The 17,566-nt window shown below is 47.0% G+C and overlaps 2 protein-coding genes across 2 annotated transcripts in view; both read right to left on the bottom strand.

Moving 5' to 3' along the window:
• EVL (Enah/Vasp-like) overlaps positions 1 to 10,076 on the bottom strand; it is a 179,330-nt gene extending 169,254 nt beyond the window's left edge. Inside the window, exon 1 of the mRNA XM_025391224.1 lies at positions 9,471 to 10,076. Coding sequence (XP_025247009.1) covers positions 9,471 to 9,475 — 5 coding nt within the window. The 5' untranslated portion in view covers positions 9,476 to 10,076. The remainder of the gene's footprint in view (positions 1 to 9,470) is intronic.
• Positions 10,077 to 15,682: 5,606 nt separating this feature from the next.
• LOC112628462 (voltage-dependent anion-selective channel protein 3-like) lies at positions 15,683 to 16,898 on the bottom strand. The gene is made up of 2 exons (XM_025391226.1): positions 16,868 to 16,898; positions 15,683 to 16,498 (listed from the first exon to the last, which is right to left on the bottom strand). Exons 1-2 carry the CDS (start codon positions 16,896 to 16,898, stop codon positions 16,191 to 16,193), a joined length of 339 nt encoding a protein of 112 aa, XP_025247011.1. The 3' UTR covers positions 15,683 to 16,190.
• Positions 16,899 to 17,566: the final 668 nt, after the last annotated feature.

The following is a 17,566-nucleotide window of genomic DNA, read 5'->3' as shown; positions in this document are numbered from 1 at the left end:
AACAATATGACTTAATTTCTATTTATTTGGCTTATATATAATTATTATTTTTCTTTTTTTTAATTTTATTTTTGAGACAGAGTTTCACTCTGTTGCCCAGGCCGGAGTGCAATGACATGATCTCAGCTCACTGCAACATCCGCCTCCCGGGTTCAAGTGATTCTAGTGCCTCAGCCTCCCAGGCAGCTGGGATTACAGGCACCCACCACCACGCCTGGCTAATGTTTGTATTTTTAGTAGAGACGGGGTTTCACCATGTTGGCCAGGCTGGTCTCGAAATCCTGACCTCAGGTGATCCATCCGCCACCTCGACCTCCCAAAGTGCTGGGATTACAGGTGGGAGCCACCATGCCTGGCCTATTATTTTTCTTAATCAACAGAAGTGCTAGCCAAAAGCCTAAAAAACAGATGCCTGCACCTTTTTTTTTTTTTTGAGATAGGATCTCACTATGTTGCCTACCTCCCCACACACCCCCCACAGCGCTGGTCTCAAACTTTTGGCCCCAAGCCATCCTCCTGCTCAGCCTCCGAGTAGCTGGGATTACAGGCATGTGACACCACACCCAGCTTATATACACAACTATAAAACTAAGTTTAAATGTCTTATGCTTATATAACTAGATAAGCAAAAAACAAATGTATAAATTAAATACAAACAAAATCACCAAACCAGCAAAATTCAAAACACTAATCAAACAATGATGCCGCTCAAATTATAATCACTGTCCACAAGGTATGGTAATGGCACAGGCCTAAAAACAGGCAGACAGAACAAGAGAGCCTGGAAAGACACACACAGAATCCCTACAGTCCTTACAAAAGCCATCTTAAGAAATGCCCTGCACCCGCAATTTGCAGCACTGGGTTCAGAAATATATTTGGACCCAACTGTGATAGCTAGTACAGGCTAAAGGTGAGAAATGAGGACTGTGTTAGTACCTGTTTATTTTATACTGTATTCTGCAATCACACTGCGTTCTGTAGAACTCCAATATCAATAAAGTGCCGTTGGCCCAGATGAAGCGGTTCTTGGCTCATAACCAGACCTGCTGACAGGCTGGACCAGCCATGCCTCACATATACAAGGCTGGCCCTGGGAGAGGCAGGTAAGTTTTCTGAGAATTAGAGGTGATTCTCACACATGCAGACATTACCAGCTACAACCACACGCCCCAGGATGCTGGGATCCAGATGCCTGCACGGACGTCCAACCCAAAAAATGTGGCTGTTATCTCTACCATATAAACTACTGATATGATCAAGTATCTGACCAGCAATTTTGAAAAAATGTAATTTCAGTCTCTACCTCATATTTCAGACCATCTGAAGAATGAATTTTTAAAACTGTTATACAGTCATACTCAGTATCCACAGGAGTCTGGTTCCAGGATCCATCTCAGATACCAAAGTTTGCAGATGCTCAAATCCCTTACGTAAAATGGAGTCATATTTGCATATAGCCCAGGTATATCTTCCCATATACCTTAAATCATCTCTAGATTACTTTATAACACCTAATACAACGGAAATGCTATATAAATAGTTGCTATACTATATTATTTAGGGGATAATGACAAGAAAAAATGTCAGTACATGTTCAGTATAGACAAAACCATCCTTTTTTTTAAAAAAAAGTCCATCCAAGGTTGGTTCAACCTACAGATGCAGAATCGACAGATATAGAGGGCCAACTTCACGTATAACCGAAAAAAAAAAGTTTAATAATTAAAATTCTAGAAGAACAATATCCTAAATGTCAGAAATATGGAAAAATCATCAGGAACAAAACTTAATGACCTAAAATTTTTTTAACTTCTGTATCTAAATCTTTAAAAGCAGATAGGGAAAATGTTCACAGAAGAGAATGTTCCTGATAGATAAATGACTCGAATATATAAGTAGAAATAGATTGCATATTGTGTATATGTGGGAGGATTTTTTTATTTGTTTGTTTTCAACTGCAGAAAGACCCAGTAAGTTTCTGTAAATCTTTTAGGTATGGGGATTATTTGTGGATGGGCGGTGAGAGTGGGGGATGGGAGTGTCTAGTTCTTTCCACCTCCTTACCCCATCTAATCCAGTACCAGACAACAGTAAGCCTTCAAAAAATGATTTCTCAATGAAAATATGAAAATACATAATAGAGTCTGTTAGAAAAAGAGAAACAAGAATTCAGGCAGTAGTCTAGAAAATAAAGAAAAATTCAGACTTAGACTTCATTATCTGAATAAGTTGATTCAACAGTACTTTATCTGAATAAGTTGATTCAATAGTACTTTTTCACTAAAATAAGTGGACATGTGCCTCGAGTGTTCGAATGCATCTCCAGCCTATGGCTTCCTGAGATGCTCCAAAAGGAACACAGTTTGGATATTACATTTTAGACTTTTAGCAATAGGTCATATCTATATACTCTCATGAGAGTATATATCAAGAGAAATAATACGCTACTTTCATTTTAAAAATCTAGGACTGAACAAAAAGGAAGGTGTTATCATAGGTAAAACAAATTGCTTACAAATAATCAAATCAAATCTGACAACAAAGGTAATGAATAGTCCCCTTGGACTCATTTAAATCCATGTACTAAAGTCAAGTACTTCAGGTACAAGTAAATATACATGTACAGGTATTTAACTATAAGCAGTCTGCAATGGAGAACCATGTTAAACTGTCTGTAGCAATTTTAAAAATCTGTGTAAAAAAATGATTGACTTTTTTTTTTTTTTTTTTTTTTTTTTTTTGAGACGGAGTCTCGCTCTGTCGCCCGGGCTGGAGTGCAGTGGCCGGATCTCAGCTCACTGCAAGCTCCGCCTCCCGGGTTCCCGCCATTCTCCGGCCTCAGCCTCCCGAGTAGCTGGGACTACAGACGCCCGCTACCGCGCCCGGCTAGTTTTTTGTATTTCTTAATAGAGACGGGGTTTCACCGTGTTAGCCAGGATGGTCTCGATCTCCTGACCTCGTGATCCGCCCGTCTCGGCCTCCCAAAGTGCTGGGATTACAGGCTTGAGCCACCGCGCCCGGCCAATGATTGACTTTAAAAAAAGAAAAGAAAAAATGGTTCTTCATTCTGGAAAAACCACTAAGAACTTTTATTTCTACATCCATGACTTTTTTTTTTTTTTTTTTGAGACAGAGTCTCGCTGTCACCCAAGCTGGAGTGCAAAGGCAAGATCTCAGCTTATTGTAACCTCCGCCTTCCAGGTTCAAGTGATTCTGCTGCGTCGTCAGCCTCCAAGTAGCTGGGATTACAGGCGCCCACTACCACGCCTGGCTAACTATTGTATTTTTAGTAGAGATGAGGGTTTCCCCATGTTGGATAGGCTGGTCTTGAACTCCTGACCTCAGGTGATCTGCCTGCCTCGGCCTCCCAAAGTGCTGGGATTACAGGCATCAGCTACCGTGCCTGGCCAAAAAGTCTTTGGGACTTTTTCAGATCCCAAAGAATGAGATCTGAGAATGCTCTTATGCTATTGTTGACTCAAAAATTAAACCTTCTGGCTGGGCGCGGTGGCTCACACCTATAATCCCAACACTTTGGGGGGCCAAGGTGGGTGAATCACGAGGTCAGGAGTTTGAGACCAGCCTGGTCAACATAGGGAAACCCCGTCTTTACTAAAAATACAAAATATTAGCTGCATGTAGTGGTGGGTGCCTGTAATCCCAGCTACTCAGGAGGCTGAGGCAGGAGAATCACTTGAACCCGGGAGATGGAGGTTGCAGTGAGCTGAGATTGCACCACTGCACTTCAGCCTAGGCAACAGAGTGAGACTCAGTCTAAAAAAAATAATAAAAATAAAAAATAAATTAAATTTCTATTCAGGAGGACTGGTTAGAGCATAATTTTTATCAAATAAATAAGGAAATCAAGACAGGAGAAAGGAACCATGGAAAGGAGATAAAAGTACCTGCCCCCCAAATATTTTGCTTTATAGTAATGACCTGAGCTAAACTGCTATTTTTTCAATTAATTATGTATTAAGGAGAGCTAAAGATTTATTCTTAAAGTTATCTTGATTCCAAAAGTATTTCACAAACTGGCAGAATCTAATACAATTAGGACAGAACACAAGAAAATAGGTGTCACTGTTCTCTACAGCTTCCATAACCTGGTAGCATGAATCTCCACAATTGAATATTGACTCAAACTGTTCCTAAAAATGCAAAAATCAGGGACTTTTACTGCTGGTAACTGTGGACTAAGGAAATCAGAACAATCCTCTACCTAAAAAGAACTAGAAAAGCTGGGAAAAATGTAAGAAATACCTGCCTGGAGGCATGGGGGAGGAAAGCAAGTCAGAGCCTGAGAAAGTGAGCTCAGTGTTTGAGGCTAATTTTCCTGAAGGGTGTTTATCAATTCTGAAGGGAATGCTAAAAGTTTGGTGTTGGGGTGGAGAGTGAAGGTGCTGGCAAAGAAGAAAACATTAGGAGGAAAAGTGAACAGAACAGGTTTGTCTTCACAAGAACTGCAGCTCAGCTTAGAGATATTTCAATTCCTGAAACTGTACTGAAGGCATTCCCACTTGTAAGTGCTCCCATGTGCCTGACAACAGCAAATGTGAATTATCTCTGGAAAAAAAGCATCATCTTAGATCTCAAATTATTCCTACAAATAATTTTGCAAATATGATGTTTACCACACATTTAAAAAAAAAACACTAGGCACATAAGGAGACAAGACAATATGAATGAAAATCAACAGAAACAGACACTGGAAACAACTAACAGATACTGCCATAATTGAACACGGACTTTAAGATAATTACACTTACTATGTTAAAAGAGATAAAAGACAAGATTGATAATTTTGGCAGATAGCTTGGAACTGCAAAACAGAAACAAACAGAAATATAAAAATCAGCTGGGCACAATGGCTTATGCCTGTAATCCTAGCACTTTGGGAGGCTGAGGGAGGAGTATCACCGGAGGCCAAGAGTTTGAGAACAGCCTGGGCAACACAGCAAGACTCTGACACTTAAATAAATAAATAAATAAAAGCTGGCCATGGGGGTGTGTGCCTGTAGTAGCAGCTACTTGGGAGGCAAAGGTGGGAGTTTAAGGCTGTAGAGAGTCATGACTGAGCCACTGCACTCTAGCCTGAGCAAAGGAACGAGACTCTGAAAAATAATAAAAATAAAAAACAAAAAAGAAATTTAAAAATAATATTTTAAAACCCTGAAATTAAAAACTCAATGGATGGTTTAAATAGCAGATTATATACAGCAGAGGAGGGGGGATGGAGAAAGACAGTTAGTGAGAAGGAGATAACCAGAATAAAGAACAGAAAGAGAAACATGTAAAACGCAGAGAAACAGTTAGGAGACATAGAAGATATAGTGAAATGGACTAACATGGGGGTCCCCAACCCCTAGCCATAAACTAGTATCGGTCCGTGGCCTGTCAGGAACCAGGCCGCACAGCAGGAGGTGAGTGGCAGATGAGTGAGCATTACCGCCTGCAATCTGCCTCCTGTCAGATGAGCTGCAGCATTAGATTCTAATAGAAGCTTGAACCCTACTGTGAACCGTGCATGCAAGGATCTAGGTTGTACACTCCTTATGAGAAGCTAATGCCTGATGATTTGAGGTGGAACAGTCTTATCTCGAAACGACCCCCTAACCCCCCATGGAAAAATTTTCTTTCATAAAACCAGTCCCTGGTGCCAAAAAAGTTGGGAACCGATGGTCTCACATATATCATTGTAGCCCTGAAGGAAAGGTAAGAGAAAATGTGGCAGAAGAAATAACTGAAGTACTAATGGCTGATGATTTCCAAAACCAATGGAAGACATGAAGCCACAAATTCAAGAATCCCTAAAAACTCTAATTATAAATAAAAAGAAATCCATACTAGGGACAGTAAAGAAAAATTGCTGAAAACCAAAGACAGAGAGAACTTTAAAAACAGCCAGCGAAAAAGACTACTTTCAAAGGAACAACAGACTGACAACTGACTTCTCAACAGAAACTAAGTCATAGATAATGAAATAGCTTTAAAATGCTAAAAGAGTTCTCCAAGAAAACACCAAATGGCAAATGAGACCAGTGCAGTGACAGGGTCTAGAGGCCCCCAAAATGGGAGGCCACAGCAGTGGCATCCAGGGTGAAGGCTGGGGCCATGGAGCTGGTGGTGGCAAGGCCAAGGCCAAGGAGTAGCTCCCCATCATCAAACTGGGCAGCATAGTCAAGGACACGAAGATCAAGTCCCTGAAGCTCTATCTTTTCTCCCTGCCCATCAAGGAGGCTGAGATCATTGACTTTTTCCTGGGGGCATCCCTCAAAGATGAGTTTAAGATTATGCCAGTAAAAATGTAGACTTGCACTGGCCAGTGGTCCACGTTCAAGGCACTTGTTGCCACTGGGGACTAAAATAGTCATGTTGGTATGGGTGTTAAATGCTCCAAGTCGGTAGCTACTACCATCCAAGGAGTCATCATCTTTGCCAAGCTCTCCACTGTCCCCGTGCAGAGAGGCATCTCAGGAGACAACACTGGCAAGCCCCACAGCATTCCTTGCAAGGTGACAGACCACTGCAGCTCTGTGCTGGTACACCTCATCTCCACCGACAGAGACAATGGTTTCATCTTGATCTCTGTGCCCAAAAAGCTGCTGATGATGGCTGGCATTAAGGACTGCCACACCTCAGTCAGGGGCTGCACTGCCACCTTGGGCAACTTCACCAAGGCCACTATTAATGTCATCTGTAAGACTTAACAGCTATCTGACCCCCAACCTCTGGAAGGAGACCGTATTCACCAAGTCTACCCATTAGGAAACTAGGAATTCACTGACCAGAGTCTCCACTGCAGAGAACCCAGAACCCAGGCTCCAGCTATGGCTATTATACAATTAAGGATTTTTATACAAGAAAAATAAAGTGAATTAACTTTTTAAAATGCTAAAAGAAAACAATGGCAAACCAAGAGTTCTATAACTAATAAAAAGACACTTCGCAAATGGAAAAAAAGTTCTAAAATTAGATGTAGTAATGGTTGCATAACTGAATATTCTAAAAACCACTAAACCATAGGCTTTATTTTACTTATTTATTTTTTGGAGACAGAGTCTTGCTCTGTCACCCAGGCTGGAGTGCAGTGGCATGATCTCGGTTCACTGCCAGCTCTGCCTCCCGGGTTCACCCCATTCTCCTGCCTCAGCCTGCAGAGTACCTGGGACTACAGGTGCCTGCCACCACACCCAGCTAATTTTTTGTATTTTTAGTAGAGGTGGGGTTTCACCGTGTTAGCCAGGATGGTCTCGATCTCCTGACCTCGTGATCCACCCGCCTCAGCCTCCCAAAGTGCTGGGATTACAGGCGTGAGCCACCGTGCCCGGCCAACCATAGGCTTTAAATGGGTAAATTTCACAGTATGTGAATTATATCGCAATAAAACTTAAAAAAAGAAAACAGTGAAGAATAAATAATGACGTTTTTAGACAAACACTAAGAATTTGTTGCCAGACCTGCACTGAAGAATACTAAAGAGTATTCTTCGGGCAGAAAGCAAATGACTCCAAAGGGAAAACTGGAAGATGACAAAGGTGGTACAACAGAGTTATGGGGAAAAGATTATCTTTTTAATAAATGGTGCTGAAAAAAATGGTGTTAAAAATAAAATTTAACATAACCACATTATGTTATACAAAAATGAATTCCAAGTGAACCATATATCTTACTGTAAAAGGGAAAACACATGTAAGCTTTCTAATATTTTACAGGAAACTATTTTCTTGACATGTAAACGCCAAAAGAGGTTGGGTGCGGTGGCTCACGCCTGTAATCCCAGCACTTTGGGAGGCCAAAGCGGGTTGATCACCTAAGATCAGGAGTTTGAGACCAGCCTGGCCAACATGGTGAAACCCCGTCTCTACTAAAAATACAAAAATCAGCCAGGTGTGGTGGTAGGCACCTGTAATTCCAGTTACTCGGGAAGCTGAGACAGCAGAATCGCTTGAACCCAGGAGTCAGAGGTTGCAGTGAGCCGAGATCGCACCACTGCAGTCCAGCCTGGGTGACAGAGCGAGATTCCATCTCAAAACAAAACAAAACGAACAAACAAAAACCCAAAAGAAATGTGGGCAAGATACGTGAACAGGCACTCCAGAAAATATACCAAATAAAAATGAAAAGATGTTCAGCCTCATCAATCAACAGGAAACCGCAGATTAAAACCACAATGGAATATCATTTCATACTCACCAGAATGGTTAAAATTTAAGACTGACAATACCAAGTGTTGACAAGGATGTGAAGCACCAAGAACTCTCACACACTTTTTGGTTAGAATGTCAACTCGTAGAACCACTTTGGCAACTTGGTGTTTACTGCTAATGCTAAAGATATGCGTATCTTTTGACCTAAAAATTCTATTAGATATATACCCAATAGAAATGAATGCACCAGGAGAGACAAACAATATCCATAACAGCATTATTAATAGCCGACAAAGCTAGAAACAACTAAAATGTCTAGTAACAGTAGAAAGAGTACACTGTGGTATATTCTTACAACAGAATACTATAGACCAATAAAAATGAACAAATAACGATTACAACGGAATGGATGGATCTCGAAAACATCCTGAAAAAACACAAGACACAAAAGAATACTGTATTATTTCATTGACATAAATAATACAAAACAGACAAAAGGAAACAATAGTTACAAACTACAGTTTTTACGGGATACGTGTTTAGAAAGTAAAATCACAAATGGAAAAAAAAAGTGATTACCCCAAAAAAGTCACGACAGGGTCTGGAGAGGAAGGGAGGGTTTAGCGACTAGGAGAGGGCACCGGGCTTCTGGGAGAAGCAAGGTTTTATTTCTTGGCCTGATAACCAGCAGGCTCCCCAGCTGGGTGATACATCAATGAGTGGTACATTTGGGGGTCTTGCACTTTACTGGCGTGCAAGAAGAAAAAAAAGGGGGGTTGAGAATTGGGAGACGAAGCGGGTGACTGGCTCCAAGCCAAGGGGTAACTACCCCTGTAAAAGCTCAAACGCGGCTCTGGGCGCTGGCAGGGGGAGGCTTCGGCAAGGCCGGAGGGCTTCAGGCCAGCCTCCTCCGGACTGGAAGGCACAGAACGGGGGCTTCTGCCAACTTCGGTCCTCGCGCGGTCGCGACGCGGCCACACCTGCCCGCGGGGGTCTGCCTCCTAGGCCGCCGCAGGCCCCCCGGAACCTAAGAGGACCCCACAAGCAACCAAGGCTAGCGCCGCCTGCCCCATGCAGAACACCACCCCCCACAAGCCCCGCAGACCCTCCCGGCTCTCCAGACGCCCCCACGACTCTCGCGAAGCCATTCCCGCGCTCTGAATGCCCCCGAATCTCTGCAGAGCCCCCGTGGTCCTCCGGACGCCCCCAGGCCTCTGGACGCCCCACCTCCCGCCCTCGGGGGCACCGCGGGCCCCCAGCCCAGCCCCTCCGACGCTCGCCGCTGCCGCCTCCCACGAGGCGCCGGCCCCGACTCACCTCATTGTCGCTGCCGGGGACGGGCGCGCCGGGCCAGGGGCGACCCGGCGGCGGCGGCGGCGGGGCGCTGGGCGCGGGCGCTAGCGGGGGAGCCGGCCCCGGGCGCGGCGGCTCCGCGTCTGACTGGGCTGCGGGGGGCAGCGGGGGCTCATCTTCTCCGGGCGGGCGTCGGGGCCGCTAGCTGCGGGGAAGGGCCGCGGCGGCGGCGACTGACAGCTGGGCCCCGGCCCCTGCCATCTTGGCGGGCGCGTGCCCGGGCCGGCGTGTGCGCGGGCGCGTGCTGGGGGGCCGCCGCCGGGGGAGGGGGGTGGGGAGGGGGTGGGAGCGAGCCGGCTGGGGTCCGGGCGGCGGGAGCGCGTGCGCGTCCGTCTGAGACTCGGGGCGGCGGCCCCTGGCGAGCGCGCAGGCGGCTCCGAGTCCTCGAGGGAGAGGCGGGCGGGCGTGCGGGCTAGTCTCAGCCCAGCAGCCGAGAGCTAGGATACGCGCGTTGCTGTGCGCCCCACCGCCCGCCGAGGGGACTGCGCGCGCGTGCGCCCCTCCGCCCGCGGCCGCTGAGGTGAATGAGCGCGCGCGGCGGTCAAAGCCCGACACAAAAGGCGCGGGGCCCCACCGTCCGCGCCTCCGGGAGCGCCGAGCTTGAGGCTGCGAGGGGCGGGGCGGACGCGAGGGGCGGGGCTGAGGGGCGTGATTTTTTGAGGGAGAGCGAGGGGCGTGGCCGGGTGGGGGCGGGGCGCCGGCCGGGCACGTGGCGCCGTGCGCTCCTTCCCAGCGCGGACGCTCCTCCAGTCCCCGCCTGACCCCACAGCTCACAGAGGCCACTGGGGAAGCCAGGGTCCGTGCTCGATGGCCCCATGATTCCCATCACCCGGCCCTACTGAGCACCCCGCTCCCTCGGACTCGGAGCATCCCTGATCCGAGGGGTGTCGAGGTCACTGACGACTAATTCCCTCTCTTTGTACATAAGGAGCCGTGGCAGGGAGGAGAGTTGCAGCTTTGGAACGATATCAGTTTTGGAAGTATCTCCCCCAGCTCCACAAGAGCCCACACGGTGCCCCAAAACCACAGCCTGTGAAAAATCACATTTACCGTACACAGCGTCAAGTAGTTCGTCCAGGTTGTGTCTGGTTTTTAAATCCCCATCTTTCCTAAAGGTTAGTGATCCTCACTGCTGGCTGGAAGCCCCAAATCTTCCAGGGTCTCATTCCCTGTGTGTCAGAAGACACAGTTCCGGCCCAGGGCGGTGCCTCACTCCTGCAATCTCAGCACTTTGGGAGGCTGAGGCGGGTGGATCACCTGAGGTCAGAAGTTCGAAACCAGCCTGACCAACATGGTAAAACCCTGTCTTTACTAAATACAAAAAATTAGCCGGGCACGGTGGCACTCACCTGTAATCGCAGCTGCTTGGGAGGCTGCAGAAGGAGAATCGCTTGAACCTGGGAGGCAGGGGTTGCAGTGAGCCGAGGTCTTGCACTCCAGCCTGGGAGACAGAGTAAGACTCTGTCTCAAAAAAAAAGGAAGACAAAGTTCCTCATACATTACCAGTATGGGCACTATTGCCTCCCGTCTGTGTCACAGAACGTTAACAGCTACCTTTTAAAAAATGATCTGAACAAGAGCATTTAAGGCGTTTGTCAGTGTCTGGCAGTTAGGAGGGCAATGAAGAGTCGCTATTTTCCTCCTGTCCAGGATTCAGGAGAGGCTGTGTGTGGTTTTTTCCAAGATATAGTAAACGGTGGAGCCAAGTCTCAAGCAGTATTTTTCTGACTCTTAATCCCAGTGCCCATGCATTCTAGTTTTCTGGGGTTGAACATCAGTGTCACGGGTTGCAGTTTGGGTCTCTATGTGCTTATCTCTCTCCCTGTCTCCCTGTATCTCCCTCACCGTGTGCAGGTCATCAGAGTTCCCTAGAGGTTGCTTGTAGCATCTCTGCTTTCCTTCCTGTATTTAAGCCCAGAGTTGTCAAAACTGAAAGGGTAGCATGATCTCCTACAGCCCTGGTAGCAGCCCCTGAGGGTGTTACCCTCTCATAACCTCATTTGTCCTTCTCTTCACAAGTTCGGAAGTGGTCTCTTTGCTACAGGAGAGCCTTGTTGCATCCTAAAAATTACTAAAACGGACAAGCCTCAGGTCACCTGGAGACATTCCAGCTGTGCTTTGGAAAGGCAAGGTTAACCCCTGGTCACTGCCTATCAAAGTCCTGCGCTGAGACCTTGGGATACAGGCCTGCTTGTTCACAGCCTGGTTTATTGATGTTCTTTCAGCATGTGGCCCACTCTGATCTCCAGATCAGGTATTTTCCCTGCTGCCCTGAAGTCTGACAAGTTGTTACCATCTTGTTCCTGGGGAGGTTGTTTCTTGCATCTGATGTTTGTTCTTCAGAGGGCTTCATGAGCTGCAGGAAGGGCTGAGAGAGGACAGATTGGGACCACTCACATCCTATCCTGTGCCCTGCTTCCACCTGAGTGGGCATTGGTCTTTGTCTAACACACCCCGGGATGCCTGGGGAGTCAGAGGCTGCTTGTGTTAATCCTCCAGCTCACAGCTCTCTGACCTCCATTCCTGCTCTGGCAGGTGGGAATCCTAAAGCCCATCTGGCAGGTGCCGCTGAGGCTCGGATGAGATGCTGATGTCCACACAAAGTAGATCCCGAGAAAGGCCTTTTCTGCCCTTCTTCAGTACCCTCCCCCTCGCCTCCCCTCCCCTCTTCCTTAACGAAACGTAATTTGAAACCACAGTCTGTTTGGCACGTTTTGCATTTTCTGAACAAAGGCTTTATTCCTTAAAAGTACATGAATTCTTGTTTCCCATTCTTCTGATTAAAAGAAAATTAACATCTGGACACGTGGTTCCCCCAAATGACTTATTTCTGGAGGTCACCAGTCCTAGGATTTGGAAAGATTCCTTGCCAGAGTCAGTGATTTCATGACATCTGATGTGTGTGGGTGCAGGACACTCAGCCAGGCTGATGACCCATGCCTCCAAGCACTCCTGAGCTGGAATTCCCATTCGTAAGGGAGGCAGGAAAGATGATTTTGGCTGTTCGTTGGGTTCAGGATAGCCACAGAGCCACAGATAACAGAGCTAGAAAGTCTTCAAAGGGCATCTCATCCAACCTACTTGTTCAGAGGGTGATGAAACAGGCCCCACGAGGTCACACAGACGACTGGAATAAGAGCCAGATGAGCATATACTTCTGCAGACTCTAAGGCCCTGGACTGCCTTTCCAGTTCTTGAAGTTTCCAGTCCTGGGGTCACTGCTGGGGAGCCAGCCCCAAAGACCATCTTCTCCATTACGTAGTGTTTGCCAAAAGGAAACTCACCACAAATAATGGAAAGAAACACAGTTGCTTTTGATGATTCACCAATAAGACCGTGTCTGGTTCATATTAACCAGCATAAATGAATTATAAATGCATGCCAGAATCCAAAGTAAAGCATGCTTAGACAACCACAGATGTCTCAGGGGTTTGGGGGGCCACCTGTGACCCTGCACCCCTTTTTCATTCACACCATTAATCTCATTACCCAACTCAGTTATTACCAGCAGTTGTTTTCCTTAAACACAGCACGGCTAGTTTTCCTTCATTCATCCATTCATTCAATGTGCCTCGAGCGCCTCAGCGCGTGTCTGCCTCCTCTTTTGCCCTGCCCGCTGCCTCAGCCTGCCTGGTAAATTGTCTTCAATACTGCTATGTGTTGGGTCTCCCCCCGACCTCTCAGCACCACCCTCCCTCACCACAGGCTGCAGGCTCCTCTACACTGTTTCAGGGTCACACTCCTGCCCTCCTGCATCGGGACTGTCTTCTTACTTGCAGGCTCCCCTACTAGGCTGTGAACTTCATGAGACCAGCAGGCGAGTCTCATTCCTCTTTGTACTGCCAGCCTCTCCACCCCTGTGGGCTTGTGACAGTGCAGAATTGAAGGAATCCTGTGTGAGCACCACCATTCCAACCCAAGCAGTGCCCTGGGAGGGTCAGGGACGACTAGCCTGTGTGCGCGGGCATTTTTGGAAACCACAGCTCCTGCTTGTGTTCTATCTGGCAGGAAAGAGAAATTACTTCTGGTCCATTTTGGCCTCCACACCGTGAAGATGGTCTGTGGTTCACAGCTGGAGCTTTTTTGTTTTTGGTTCTAGCAATTCTGGTGCCTTAGCCTCCCGAGCAGCTGGGACTACAGGTGTGCGCCACCACACCCACCCAGCTTATTTTTTTTGTTTTTAGCAGAAATGGGGGTTCATCATATTGGCCAGGCTGGTCTTGAACTCCTGACCTCAGGTGATCCGCCCACCTTGGCCTCCCACAGTGCTGGGATTACAGGTGTGCGCCACTGCGCCCACCCTGGAGTTTATTTTCACTTCACTTCTCTCGGGCTCCTCCACTCAAAAGTGACTTTCCCTAAGATCGTGTTTTACTGGCTTTGAAGGCAGGAGGGGTGATTCTGGAATGAAGGCCCTGTCGTCATACCAGGGAGTACTCCAGCCTTCTGCTGGGGTGACTTAGAGATCTGGACCCATCAATAGGAAGCGTGGCCAGATGGGGCTGGGGGAAAATCTTTGCTACCTGTTTTGTGGAGGGCAACTTCTTAGTGCCACTGTTCACAAGGAGAGAAGGAGGACCTAGTGTTACCGGCGGAGGGTGTCCAGGTTCTTGGCCTCTTGAACAAAGAATTGGACAAAACGCACAAAGAAAGCAAAGAAAGAATGAAGCAACAAAAATAGAGATTTATTGAGAACGAAAGTACACTCCACAGGGCGGGAGCGGGTAAGCACGGGGGTTCAAGAGCCCCATTTTCTAGTTTTCCTCTCGCAAGGCCAGAATCCCTCCGCTAGAGTGCTTCCCGCCAGGCAGTTGGAATCCCAGGTTCCACACAGGAAGAGGAGGGGCCAGGCTCCTCCCTGCTGCAAACCTTGTGAACTTCCCGAGGCTCCGCCTCAGTGGGCAGGCTGGCTGGCATTTCTCCAGGGTCCCCCTCCCACCTGGCTGTCTCATAGGACTGGGCGAGAGCAGGCCTGCTGTTCTGGAGCCAAGTCTGAGTGTTCCCACTTTATGGGAACTTAATGTCCCCACTTAATTGAATTAAGAAAACTAAGCCAAGTACATGCCTGAGACAACCAGCCAGCCATCCTGGAAAGCCTAAGGGTCTCCCTGGAGCCCGTGCCCTTCCCAGGAGCCCTGAGGCCACCGGGAATGGAGGCCCCACCCAACTCACACCTGGGAAAGCCAGAAGCTCTCCTCGCTCCCAGCTAGTCATCAGGTCCCAACCTGGGGACCCGTTCACCATCAGCTTTGGGGAAGAAACTTCCCGGTCACTTTATCCTGCCTGCTGTCTCACAATTACCGGGGGCACTCTGGCAGCCAGGCCTTTGTGGGAGCCACCGGCACTTCATGCACAATGAGGCTGGAAGGCCCAGGCCTCTGAATGTGAGCAGACATTTCAGGGATATTGGGAAGTTTAAAGGCTGCAGCCTCCCCACTGGTCTCCGCCAGGCTGAGCAGTCAGAATGTGGCAGGTCTAAAGGAGGGAATCGTAGAGATGTTATCAGGAGAATCAAGAAGATCTTGCATAAGAGCAATTGGAAAACAAACAAAAAACAAATCTTGAGAATATAAAATACATTATTTCAAAATTAAGACATTAATTAGAGGCAGTGAAAAACAGAAAAGACACTCCCGCAAAACAAGGGTCAGCACACTTTCTGCAAAGGACCAGTTGGTAAATAGTTTTGGCTTTTTCGAAGCCATTTGGTCTTGTCACAACTGTGGCAGGCCAGTTCTCCCTGACAATCACACAGACGGGCCTGCATGACAGTCGACAGACAGGCCTGCACAGCACCCCAGTTACACAAATTTCCACAGTGCCTTAACACTGAGCAAATAGTTAAACCTAGGGAAATCAGTGCTCAGACATCAAAGCAAGAAAGAAAATATATGGTCAATAGAAGCCTTGCAGGGACCTCTCCCTAACCTGGAGCAAGTCAAAATAATAGAGTCTAACATTCCCAGTGCCAGGACCTGCCTCGGGTCGACATAATCTGAGACAAGTCAAGGTAACAGAGGCAACTGTTTCAATAGATTCATTGGAGAGTCTAAGGCAGCTCTCCGGACCAAGCTGTAAAGAATAGAAGATAGAAATAATCACTCTGGTACTACAGGAGACAGGCCTGGAAGGCACTGGGGCCCGCACAGCTTAATCAGACTTGGCAAGCATTTTTTTTTTTTTAATGTTCCAAATGTGATCGGTTTATTTTATTTTACTCTGATGCAAAATCAAAGATTCCACAATAGCACAGAGACCAATATATTACAAAGTCATGAAAAAAATGGTGTGAACATACAGGACACAAGGTACAAACTGGAGAGTCAGATCGTCTCCTCTGACACGACACTACACTGTCGCCGAGGAACACATTTAATAACACTGCGGAACTGAACCGAAACGTGGCACAAACATGACAGCTTCCAGGCATGCCTTCCAGCGCCTCCCCTCAGGAGGGACTCGTAACCCCTAGACTTCAGTGTTGGGAGGATTACAATTTTTTTGGAAGAATAAAAAGTTCACACTTTTGAAATTTCACAGAAGAATTGTAAGGCCAAAACATGGTGGGTTCATTTCTCTTCACTTCCAGGGACAAATCTGATGCTTTCCTCAAACCACATTACACTTCCAGTTCAAATCCTAAGCCAACCTTGCGACCTCCTGCATTGAAGTTCTTTCCATTGATTAAAGCTGATAAAGGGTCAACTTGACTCCGGGTCGAAGGGTCTGAGTAGAACCCAGTCCAATCAGGCTGGCATTATTTGCTTTAGCAGAAAGAGAAGTTCTACAGTCCAGCTTGTACTTAGCAGCAATGCCAAAACGGGTGTTGTTACTTCCAGCCGTCCAAGCAAGGTTTATTGGCATTTCAATCTCATTAACCTTCTGGTAGACAGAACCTCCAAATTCAGTGCCATCCTTCACACGTATGTGCAGCTGGAAGTCTGCAGCCTCGTAACCCGGGGCAAAATTATTCTGTGACAATTTGGATTTGGCTGTGTCAAAACTCATCTGACAGCCGACAAGCCACCCTTCAAAGACCAACACAGCCCAGCCATAGACAGTTGATCCAGAAAAATCTATATCAACGTCACTGCCAACACTAAAACAATCCCATTTATAGGAGGCCTTCAATTTCTCACTTTTCTTTCCTGTGTTCGGTACCAATATGGTATCAAGACTCAGTTTCAACCCTTCAGCCAACTTATTCTCCAGATATTTCTGTCCCAAGAGTATTGTCTGTGTTCCGTTTTGGGTGAAGGTAAGTCCATAGTTACAGACCTTACATTCGGTTTCTAGGTTGCCTGATGCTTTCCCTGTATCAGTGTAAGCGTGACCAGAAGTAGAAAATTCCACTCCACTACAAGACTTGGTTTTCAGGTCTATCTTCACCATGCCAAAGCCATATCCTTTGTTGAAGACATCCTTAGCAGCCTTTCCCAGGTCACAGTAAATTGGTGTGTTACACATATCTTAGAAAAATCTATCAGGCTCTTATGAAATCAAAGACCTCCAACCCCGAGGGCCTGTCTCCCGCAAGCATTTTTTTGCCTCTGACTTTCTAGTTGAAACAAAATTAGTTACCAATAGACTTAGGCAAATGCTGTACTGCACATAGGCACATAACCCCAACTTATATAAGCACTAAGAAAATTGTAACACTTCGAGTTGGTCTGGTGGAATTATCTCTGGCCTTCTCCCTGTATCCGGTTACAGCAATAAATTCCCTTCCTTTTTTTTTTTTTTTTTTTGAGACGGAGTCTCATTCTGTCACCCAGGCTGGAGTGCAGTGACGTGATCTCGGCTCACCGCAAGCTCCGCCTCCAGGGTTTACGCCATTCTCCTGCCTCAACCTCCCAAGTAGCTGGGACTACAGGTGCCCGCCACCATGCCAGGCCTTTTTTTTTTTTTTTTTTTTTTTGTATTTTTAGTAAAGATGGGGTTTCACCGTGTTAGCCAGGATGGTCTCGATCTCCTGACCTCGTGATCCGCTCGCCTCGGCCTCCCAAAGTGCTGGGATTACAGGCGTGAGCCACCACGCCCGGCCAATTCCCTTCTTTACT

This window comes from Theropithecus gelada, chromosome 7b (genome assembly GCF_003255815.1).
Source record: "Theropithecus gelada isolate Dixy chromosome 7b, Tgel_1.0, whole genome shotgun sequence".
NCBI lineage: Eukaryota > Metazoa > Chordata > Mammalia > Primates > Cercopithecidae > Theropithecus > Theropithecus gelada.
This window is presented reverse-complemented; position numbering and strand designations above follow the sequence as displayed.